This window comes from Nannospalax galili, unplaced genomic scaffold (genome assembly GCF_000622305.1).
Source record: "Nannospalax galili isolate Female #2095 unplaced genomic scaffold, S.galili_v1.0 scaffold413, whole genome shotgun sequence".
Lineage (NCBI taxonomy): Eukaryota > Metazoa > Chordata > Mammalia > Rodentia > Spalacidae > Nannospalax > Nannospalax galili.
Window position 1 is genome coordinate 924,703 of NW_008333889.1, and position 10,763 is coordinate 935,465.

Genomic DNA, 10,763 nt, shown 5'->3' on the forward strand with positions numbered 1-10,763 from the left:
TCTTAACCTCGACCCATCTGTCGTAAGACAGGGACACCCTCCCTCGGTCCCCGCCTTTCCTTTAGCAAACCCGGTCCCCTGCCCTTTGTCTGAGCAGGGTAAAGAACGGCCAGAAGAGCAAATCCATTCGAACATTTCCAGTTTAGGGAAACCCAAGCCAAAAGGGCTCTGAAACGCCTTCCGTGTTCTGTGTTGCCCTCTTCTCCTCCTCTCTCTCCTGCTTCTCCTCTGAGCCCTGCTGCCTGCCCTCGACTCCTGTCCTTCTCTTTGGCAAGGGTCTTTCCATCCAGAACCCACGCAGCTACCCGAAAAGGAGCGATTCCCAGGCCTAACCTCCAAGACCGGATCTTTCCACCACCTGGCCCCTTGGCCGCCCTCAACTTCAAATAAGACCTGCCGGCCCCCATTTTCCAGCAAGTATTTCCCACCTCCCAATCTGCTGCCCCACCTCGCTGTCAGGTCTCAACAACCGCTTTCCCAGTCAAGCTCTCTATGTTTCCTCCCCACTGGGCTGTTGGGGCACTGGCTGAATTGACTTTCTCAAAGCCAGTGTGAGGTGGAGAAGCCTGGGCCAGTGGACTGGCGTGGTCTGGAAACTGGGTATGAAGCCGGGAATACTTGGAAGCCGATTTCCTCCGTTTGAGGCCCAACTTCTCATTTTTGGGTAACATTGGTCATCTACTCAACAATTCCAGGGTACCGCTTTCATCCAGCTCCCACCGAGGACCCTTTCCAGGGTTCTTACGGCAGGACAACACATCACGCTTTTGTCCAAATACCCGGCATCCATTCCACACTCACCGGAGTTCACTCCTCAGGCGGATGTGGATGCTTCTTACCGCAGCCTTCTGGCGGAACCGCTCTAGACTCTCAGCTCTGAGCTCGCCCTAGGTCACTAGGCTTCAGAGACCCGACGTTTTCGAACTACCTGCAGTTCCTTGAGCTAGCCCCAGGGCTCTGCTGCTCGCGACCACAGGCTAGCTACCCGCTGTACCGGGAGAGGTGTGCGCAGCTGCTCTCCGCGCGCTGCCGTCCGAGCGGCGGGAACCCGTGCAGCAGCAGCCTCAGCCTCTGGCAGTTTCTCGGACAGAAGCCTCCTAAAAGTTCCCATCGCTAAGCCGCAGGAGTTTGGGCCCAGGCGCCACACTAGGGTGGCATCGTACTGGAGAGGGGCGTTGCCAGGGCATGGTCTCCAAGCGCTCTTTGCGGGGACGCAATTGTAGCTCAGGTCTACTCCCCTACGGGCAGGCGGCTTAGGTCGCCGCAGCGCCTCTGGACGGTCGCCGGCACTGCTCCTGAGCTTCCGGACACCCGCGGTGGGTGAGGGGGGATCCGCGAGTTCTAGTTCCCCTCTCGGCTCCACATTTAAGATGCTCTGCTAGGAAAGAGCTCTGAGCGGAAGTTCTTTAAAGAAATGTTTTTTGTTGTTGTTGTTGTTGTTTTTTTTTGGTTTTGGTTTTGCTTTTGTTTATCGAGCTTTCAATGGAAACCCTAGGAAGCACACGCTAGCATGTGTTTGTGTGAGAGTACGAGCCGAGTCAAGGTTTTTTGTGGTGTGACACCTGCTTATTCCTTGCAACTCCTCAACTTTGTGGATGGGAGTGCCTCTTTCCCAAGGCTATGGCCCTGGGCATCGCTTTTACAAAACCACAAACACACAAGCCTCCCAAGGCCTTTAATTCTCTAGGGCATTATGGGAGGCCAGTTACCTGCTGGTGTCTTCCAAACGGTCCAGAGGCGGTTCGGGCGGTAGAGACTTGGGGATGCAGAGAGTGTACAGCTCTCGATCCTGGAGACAGAACCAGAGCTGTGTAGAATGCAGCATGGTCCGATCTGGGCTCAACAGAACCAAGCAAGGAAACCTCGGATTTTGCAGTCAGAGGCGTCCTGGTCAAGGCTCTCCCGAGTCCGGCACTTGATAAATATAGCCTGGCATTTGGCCCTGAATTAGAATCTGTTTCCTTATTTAGCCCTCGCACAATGATTTTAGATGATGTCACTTAGAGCTAAACGAGAAAATTGATCTCAGATTTGCTTGGCCTCTAAAGCCTCGTTAAACAGATTGAGTATTAAAAAGACAGAGGAAGCAAGGGGGAGGGGTGGCTGAAGGGAAGAGAAGTGTGTGCAGGAGTGTGTGCTCCGAGAGGAGGGCGCGCAGCGGAGAGCGCCCCCGCCTCTTCTGGGCGGGGGAACCTCGTTCTCCAATGAAAAGTAGTCACTGACTACAGAGAAAAAAAAGTTTTCCTGTTGACTGTTGGAAGCGAATTGAGCAATTATCTAGTTTACCTTCTCCTCTTGGAAGTTAACGATTGGCGAGATCTTGGCTGCGTTATTGACACAACACTTTCTATTGATAGAAATAAGTAGTGATTGTCCCCGAGTCATTGGTGCGCCAAGAACTCTGCGATGGGCTGGCAGGAGTCCATTGGGCTGGGCAGGCAGGTTCGGCTGGTGATGCTGGGGAGGAGGAGGAGGAGGCTGCTGGTGGTGATGGTGCCTGTCCTCTCCGCAGGTCTGTGACAAGCAGGGGACAAGGCAGCGACCGCGCAGCCCAGCCCTGGCGGACCGACGCTGGCGACTCAGACATGGACAGTAGCTGCCACAACGGGACCACCAAAATGCTAGCGACTGCTCCAGCCCGGGGCACCGTGATGAGCACATCCAAACCCTTGGCTTTCTCCATCGAACGAATCATGGCGCGCACCCCAGAACCCAAGGCCCTGCCGGTCCCCCACTTCCTGCAGGGAGCCGTACCCAAGGGGGACCCCAAGCACTCTCTGCATCTCAACTCGTCGATCCCCTGCATGATTCCCTTCGTTCCCGTGGCTTATGACACGAGTTCCAAAGCGGGAGTGACCGGCTCTGAACCGCGAAAGGCAAGTCTGGAGGCCCCAGCGGCTCCTGCAGTGGCGCCCTCCGCGCCGGCGTTCAGCTGCAGCGACCTGCTCAACTGCGCGCTGAGTCTCAAGGGCGACCTGGCCCGAGACGCGCTGCCTTTGCAGCAGTATAAGCTGGTAAGGCCGCGTGTGGTCAACCACTCTTCGTTCCACGCCATGGGCGCTCTGTGCTACCTGAACCGAGGTGACGGCCCGTGCCACCCCGCTGCGGGTGTGAACATCCACCCGGTGGCCTCCTACTTTCTCAGTTCACCTTTGCACCCGCAGCCCAAAACATATTTAGCCGAAAGGAATAAACTGGTGGTCCCGGCGGTGGAAAAGTACCCTTCTGGAGTGGCTTTCAAAGACCTGTCGCAGGCTCAGCTGCAGCATTACATGAAAGAAAGCGCCCAACTTTTGTCGGAAAAAATCGCATTCAAAACCTCCGACTTCAGTCGCGGCTCTCCTAATGCCAAACCCAAAGTTTTCACTTGCGAAGTCTGTGGAAAGGCAAGTATTTTACAAAAAAATATTTTCCTCCCTTTCTACCTACCGTCCTTTCCTCCTTCCTCCCTTTCCTCTTTCATTCCTTTTCAATGTGTGGAAGGTAATTATATAAACTTGTTATGCTTCCTTCCTTCTGTTCTCTTTCATTTCAAATCGCTTGTTCAACTAACCTGTTCTACATGTGTTTAATTTTAAGGTCTTTAACGCGCACTATAACTTAACCCGTCATATGCCGGTGCACACAGGAGCCAGACCCTTCGTTTGCAAAGTGTGCGGGAAAGGTTTCCGGCAAGCCAGCACCCTTTGCAGACACAAGATCATTCACACGCAGGTGTGTTCATCTGTCACAGTTTTACCCGGTAGACTTTGGAACTGTTTGTGGAAAACTGGTCTACACAGCCTAATTCTTCAGCATTAGATCTTTGTAAAGGAGCTAGATAGACCTAGGGAGGTGCTTTCTATAGTTTGCCTTTGTTCTGTTTAAAAGCGTATTACAATGTTTTGTACAGAATTCCACATCACAATATAAACTGCCTTAAATTTTCTCTTTTTTTTTTCTCCCTCTCTGCTGCTTAGGAAAAACCTCATAAATGCAACCAGTGCGGCAAAGCATTTAACAGAAGTTCCACTTTAAACACACATACCCGAATACACGCTGGCTACAAACCTTTCGTGTGTGAATTCTGTGGCAAAGGATTTCATCAAAAAGGTATTGACTCGGGAGTTGTCTTCTCCCATGACCGTCTCAGAAAAGCCATACTGAATCTTCTCGGGATATTTTTAAAAATGGTTTAAAAGGTGCAATTACTTAATTGCAGTATGGGTTCACATTCTAGCTACCTACCCTCAAGCCTGACCAGTGTTAGAGAGACATGATTGATAGACCAAAGGGGTGCTTCTTTGCAACCCCTGTTTCAATTTTGTATAATGGAATTAATGAGTGTGTATTAAGATGTAGAGGAAAGAGACTCAGTTTGTGTTTAAAAATAAATTAGGGGGAACCAGCACCCAGCACCCTGGGTGGGAACTCTGCTGGCTCCTGTCTGCTTCCCTACTTTTTAGTATCTCCCCTATCCTTTCCAAGCTCTTCTTAGAACGTCATCTCAGCCATTTTTCTGTTTCAGGGAATTACAAAAACCACAAGTTGACCCACAATGGGGAGAAGCAGTTCAAGTGCAATATCTGCAACAAGGCTTTCCACCAGGTTTACAACCTCACCTTCCACATGCACACCCACAACGATAAGAAGCCTTTCACCTGCCCCACGTGTGGCAAGGGCTTCTGCAGGAACTTTGACCTCAAGAAGCACGTCCGCAAGCTGCACGACAGCAGCCTCGGGCTGACTCGCACGTCCCCTGGGGAACCAGGCAGCGACCCGCCGCCCCCACTACAGCAGCCACCGCCTGCAACTCTGCCGCCCCTGCCGCCCACCTTGCCGCCTCCTGGGTCTCTGCAGCCGGGGCTCCACCAAGGTCACCAGTGATGGAGGCCAAAGTTCCTCCCAGTCTGAGCTGGGAGCCCCCACTACAGAGGCAGGCAGACAAGACCTGGACCTCCTGGTCCAAGCCTCATCCACAAGACATAGGGCGCGTTGGGCCCCCATTCTTTAAGGCAGATGAGAAGCCTCTGCATTCCTTCGTCTTTTGCCTCTTGCATGCACCTGCTAAATGGTTTTGTGTATTATATTCTATATAGGCACTAACAATTAAGAGAAATTTGGAGGGGCTTATTTCATTCTTTTTAAGTTGAAAAGACTGTTCATCTCCAGTGGAGAGATGGTGTTTGTTCTGTTTTTGTTTTTGTTTTTTTTTTAAACTAGTTTCTGCTGTATTTATTGAGATCTGTATTATTCTACTGGGAACGCTGCATCGTTTTAATTTTATTGTTGTATATATTTCCATTGTGTCCATTCTACTGTCTCAAGATGCCTGCTGATTGTTTATAATTTTCTCCTCCCCTGAAGCAATGAAACACTGTGTGTATGTTATATATATATACACACAGAGGAGTGTGTGCCCCTGAAGGCACATTCAACATTTGTGAACACACACATGCACACATACACATATACACATTAGATAAGGGTGGTTCATTATGAATGAATTTGAATTTTGGTTTTGATTCTTGCACGTGAAAGTTGATTCATTGACTGTTGGAAATAAATTCTTGGAACATGCTTATTAATCAACAAAGTTTAGGGCTCTGTCTGTATTATTCAGCTAAACATCTCTGGTTCTGACCTCCTTGTTTTTAAAAAGTTCAACTTTAGATTAGATACTTAATGATCCGATCTAAACATTTTTCAAATGCAAGTAGTCTCTCCAAATAGCTTTGAACAAGATCATAAAATTTGGTTAAGCCAGAGACAGAAGATGTGTGTGTGTGTGTGTGTGTGTGTGTGTGTGTGTGTGTGTGTTCCATGTTTCCTTCTCGACTGGAAGTATATTTGTAAATATGTATACACATATAAACACATGAAGCCTCTCTTTGCCAGCTGTGTGTGTGTGTGTGTCTCACAGAAACATGACTTTGGCTTGGGGCTTCAGATAAATTCATGGAGCACAACATGAGGACATTCTGTTTAGGAGTTGTGTTATATCCATTTTCACCAAAGTTTTACAATAATAGCAGGTAGGGGGAAAGTATTGTTTGCCTCCTGAAGATACATATGGATGTGTGCACAGTTGGCAGAAAGCCTCCGTGTTTTTATATGTGTATACATGTTTACAGACGAATATACTTCCATTCAAGGAGGAAACGTGGATGAAAACCAAGCTGTGGCGGCTGCCAGGTCCTTGAAACGCTTCAAGTGTTAATCAGCAGTTCCGCTGTGAGCGCGGGCTCTGGTGTTTTCTAACTGCAAGTCTCTCCTGTTTTCTTGCCAAAACAGTGAAACAACTGCTAAAGACTTTAATTAAGAGGGGTAATTAGTTCAGATTTCTCAAAGCCGGGTTGTTATACTATTAGCTGCTCAGTAGAAGCTGCCAGACAAACTCACAGCCCAGCACAGTAGTCCTGCTGCAGTGGCCACATTCTGGTTGTGAGGCTGCTGGGGAGGGGAGTGGGCAGCAAGGCAGTCGCAGTCCATGTAACCCCTTCTGGCCCGGGTCACCACTGCCAGCTTTGTGGGTGGGTCCCGGTCTCTCTGTCGATCCAGCCTGGGCTGTGTGCCGCAGCATCCACCGCGGATCCATACCGCCAGCTCAGGTTCCTGAGAACCCAAGTACTTTCTGGTGAAAAGCGGCTTTGGCAGTTCAGAATCACCGGACAGTCCCTGGGTAGCAGTCGTACCTCACTTTTGTGGGTCTTGCCTCACCCAAGGAAAGCTGGCAGAGTGAAGCAACAGGCCCGGGGCAGGTGGGAGATGAACAGGAAGTACTGCAGGAACTCGGAAGCAACTTTCTAGGTAACAGGAATTCCCACTTCAAGGCCAGGAAGGGTGGACCGTTCTGGGAGCCCAGAGTGGGATAGGAGGCAGGAAACTGACAAAGGCGCCCAGGGAGATTGGGGAGGAGGAGGTGTTGGAATCCCCTTGATACCTCACGCTCCTCCAATAATGCCTTGTTTGACTGGAGAGTGTTGGACAGAGGCTCAGAGGGCAAGGTGTCAATGTCCAGTGCCCTTTTCTAGGGCTTGCCCCAGCGGCCATGTCCAAAACCCGGGTGCAAAAGGATGAGTCAAGGTCATAAGAACAAACCAGTACGTTTACTTTATCCTCATCTTTTCTCAGGCCCACTTTGTCCTTTGAGAAACCCATGTTAGACCTGAGTTCCAAAAGAAACTGAGAGCTTGGGAACTCCAGTGTTGGATAGATTCTGAATTTGTGTGGTTAACATGTGCCCTGGTGTCTCTCTGAGTAAGGTATCTGGACTTGATCTTGTTCCAGGAGCTGACCACATTCCCCTATAGCTGCCAGTGCAGCAGAGGGATTACTGAGAAATGTCTCCTAGGTGACGGGCAACTGCCTTTTCAAAGTGGCTTCATTAGATCTTGAAAGCAATTGTTTTCTTTGAGGATGAAGAATGAGATCAAGGGTCATTATAACTTGCAATGTATATATTTAAGTTCAAGGGTAGAATATGGTCTTTTCTTCTTGAATTTACTGTCAATTAGTATTAGAACTTATTCTGAAAACAGGGTGTAATGTCCTCTAGACATTCAAGGTGACTTCATTGTACTGTGTGGAAAACAAAATGGACATTGTTAAGGAAAATAACTAAACTATAGAATTCTAGTTAGGTATTTATATGTGACATTTCCATCTCCTAACCCATGCCAATGTGCTTTGAGCTTATGAATAAAGACATTTTCATAGAAGAAATGAATTGGTGTGTAGTGATGTAGAAAGGAGAGGAGAGGAGAGGAGAAGGGACAGAGAGAGAGAGAGAGAGAGAGAGAGAGAGAGAGAGGTTCTTTTAAATAGGGGGACCTGCCATTGTAGCCTAGAATGACCATGTAAGGCCGGATTCTGATGCTGCTGTCATTTTAATGAAGGTTCCTGGGAGGAAATGGCTGTCTGTCAGCTAACAGGTTTGAGGAGCCTGGAGTGCCGGTGATTACACAGAGGAGGCCAAAAGGAAATTCTCTAAAACTAAACACTCAAGAGAACCACTTGTCAGGAGATCAATGAACTTTGATTTATGACAAAGCTCTCAGAGCTTGCTATACTCAAGGAGTATCCCCTTAAAGACAGTATGAGCTCAGGGATTAAGTTTATGGGGGGAAAATTGGTAAAGTGGGATACTTAACTGATAGTCAATGGAAGACCTTACAATTCTCCCTCTCTGGCAAATACTGAAAGGAAACTTTTATTCCTTGACTATCTACTCTCTATTTGGGTGTGCTGACATAGATTTGTAATGCTTACTTATAAAACACACCCTAAAACTTATGTACAGCAAAATTGGACTTTGTTGAAATCCATCTTCATTTGGCTAGAACAGCCAGCAAATTTTTTCATGTTTACTGAGGGCCTGAGGTCAGTGTCTAGATTATGTTCTAGGGAATGGCTTATCTTCACCTATTTGGTTCAGAGGAAGATGGCTCTGGGGATGGTTTTAGAAAGTTGTGACCTAATGAAGACAAATATTTCAGTTCAGTTTTTGGAAATCAAAATATTATAAAACAGAATTAACAATGAAAGTCGTTAACTCCTACCTATTTAACACAGAACTCAAATTCAGATTTCTAGCAACTTCTTCTTAAATGTAATTTGTTCAGGTTTCCAAAAACCTTAGTTTAAAGACAAAGTGTTCCACAAAACTAGGACTGAGTTGTCATATTTTGGTAGAAAATAAAGATATTGCCTAAGAGCCTTTCAAAGAAGTTGCTTGTTAGTGAGATTTGAAGCTTAATTAATTTCTTATAGATCTTTGTTTTTTTCCAAATGTAGAAAAAACTAATATACAAAATTTAGTAGAGCCTTAATTCCCAGAATCTTTGCATCCTGTTTAATAGATTCTCTCCTCACGTTAGTGCCAGTTATTCATGCCCGACAGCTTAATTTTGCTAGAACTGGTGACAATTTAAAAAATCTGTCTAGGGAAGTTTCCTTATGCACCAGATGGTGATTAACACAAAAACCCACAACTGGCCAAGAAAGAACAGGGGCTGCAGAGCTCTTACCCCTGAATAGGACACCTAGATCAAACTGCTGCCCTCACAGCTCAGGGATCATTGTGGAAGAGGAAAGGGGGAATATTTTAAGAGCCAGAGGTGGTAAATGACCACAAGGGAACAGTTTCCCAGACAGCTAGTCAGTTATTCATATGTACTCACAACAATAGTGACAGCATGCACAAGTCCCATGCAAGCTCAAACCCCTTGTCCTGCCCCCTCCCCAAAATCTCTGCATAGACATGAAAAAGTGGGTAAGAACCTCCAATCCCACCTAAGGAAACTATGTCAACAGATGGCTGTTGGAACAGGCAGAGACAGTCTCGTTCAAGCATGGGACTCTTGGTAGGTTAACCAAGTTCCAGTGCATGGACCCATACGGAAGGGCACTTGGGGACAAAAATTAAGGTCTATCAGCCATATATATATATGCTAAATTGAGTATGGGACAGTAATGGAAGGTGGAGATAGGGGAGGGAATCTAAGTACCATCAAATTATGCTGTATGAATGTCACAAAAATTCATTTAAAAAGAAAAGGAAAGAGCAAAACCAAAAGCACACACACACAAAGTGTATAAATAAATTTTTGGCACAGTAATGGCAAATGAGAATAATGCCTTATTCTTGCCAAAACATGCTGTGGGCTGCAGAAATACAGTGCCATGGTTTAAATATTTAAGGTCTGTGTACAACAGGAATATACAGTGTATGTAATATGCACCTATATATATGTGCATAAGCATATAAAGATAATGAATACATGTTTATTTTAAATTATTAACAATTATTGAATTTACATGATAGGCGTATGAGTGTTTCCTACCTCAATTTTTTTTGTATATTAAAATTGTATAATGAACATTTAAATGCAAGTAAAAGCTGTCTAGAATATAATTGTAGTGGGCATATTCTGTGTTTGTAAAAATAACACAAAACATGCAATTATAAGCTATAAATTATCTTAAATTCAAAATTTGGACAGAAAAAAGTTTCTTTATCACTTTATAATCTCTTGACCTGGGTAAATCTTTGTTATTCATGAGATTTATTCAAAGGGAGGGTGACTTGTTCTATTTCCATAGTGCATTGTAAAGAGCATGAAAATTAAAATGAAAATTCTAATGAATAAAAAATAGAAATCTGGGGACTGGAGAATTGGCTCAGTGGTTAAGAGCACTGGCTGCTCTTGCAGAGGACCTGGGTTCTTACCAGCACCCACATGGTGGCTAACAACTGTCTAGTTCCAGGGGATCCAACACCCTCTTCTGTCCTCCCAGGGAATTGAATGACACAGGTATACTTACACACATGAAGGCAATACACTCACATACAAAGAATAAAAATAAAAAAAATTTTTTAAAAGAGAATTGTGAACTCAATAAATCATTGACTTCTTTTTTGCTATGTTTTGCTAAAATGAGATTGCTTTCACACAAGAAGTCATATGGTTTTATTAGTGCAATCAAAAATTGGAAAGTACAGTATTTGTACTTAAGTAATAATGAATTGTACTGCTTTTACAAATTAATGCATATGGTCATTCTGGTTCCAAAGCAAAGCAAAAACATGTAACAACATGCTAACCAAGATGGCTCTCAGTTGTAGACTGGTGGTGCTTCCATGATTGCTAGTTTAAACGCCTGTGGGTTATCCTACTCCATGCAATAGGGAAGAGGAAGTCTTGTATCTATGTGACATTACTGGAAAAATATTACTCTGTTGTTTTATTTTTCTACATGTATTGTGACATGTTACCCATAAT

The 10,763-nt window shown here is 45.8% G+C and overlaps 1 protein-coding gene across 2 annotated transcripts; it reads left to right on the plus strand.

Moving 5' to 3' along the window:
- The first annotated feature begins 2,279 nt into the window (after positions 1 to 2,279).
- Positions 2,280 to 5,571, plus strand: Fezf1 (FEZ family zinc finger 1). Of its 2 annotated transcripts, XM_008828873.2 has the most exons (5): positions 2,519 to 3,014; positions 3,165 to 3,386; positions 3,580 to 3,714; positions 3,960 to 4,092; positions 4,508 to 5,569. In XM_008828873.2, exons 1-5 carry the CDS (start codon positions 2,586 to 2,588, stop codon positions 4,864 to 4,866), a joined length of 1,278 nt encoding a protein of 425 aa, XP_008827095.1. In that variant the 5' UTR covers positions 2,519 to 2,585; the 3' UTR covers positions 4,867 to 5,569. The 2 variants fall into 2 exon arrangements, with proteins under 2 accessions (XP_008827094.1, XP_008827095.1); XM_008828872.3 differs by having other exon boundaries at positions 2,280 to 3,386; positions 4,508 to 5,571.
- Positions 5,572 to 10,763: the final 5,192 nt, after the last annotated feature.

Bases quoted from the DNA above. Each gene is read 5' to 3' on its own strand.
- Fezf1 (XM_008828872.3), top strand. From the start codon at position 2,586: ATGGACAGTAGCTGCCACAACGGGACCACCAAAATGCTAGCGACTGCT. The intron at 3,387-3,579 runs GCAAGTATTTTA...TTTAATTTTAAG, and splicing joins CTTGCGAAGTCTGTGGAAAG to GTCTTTAACGCGCACTATAA. The intron at 3,715-3,959 runs GTGTGTTCATCT...TCTGCTGCTTAG, and splicing joins ACAAGATCATTCACACGCAG to GAAAAACCTCATAAATGCAA.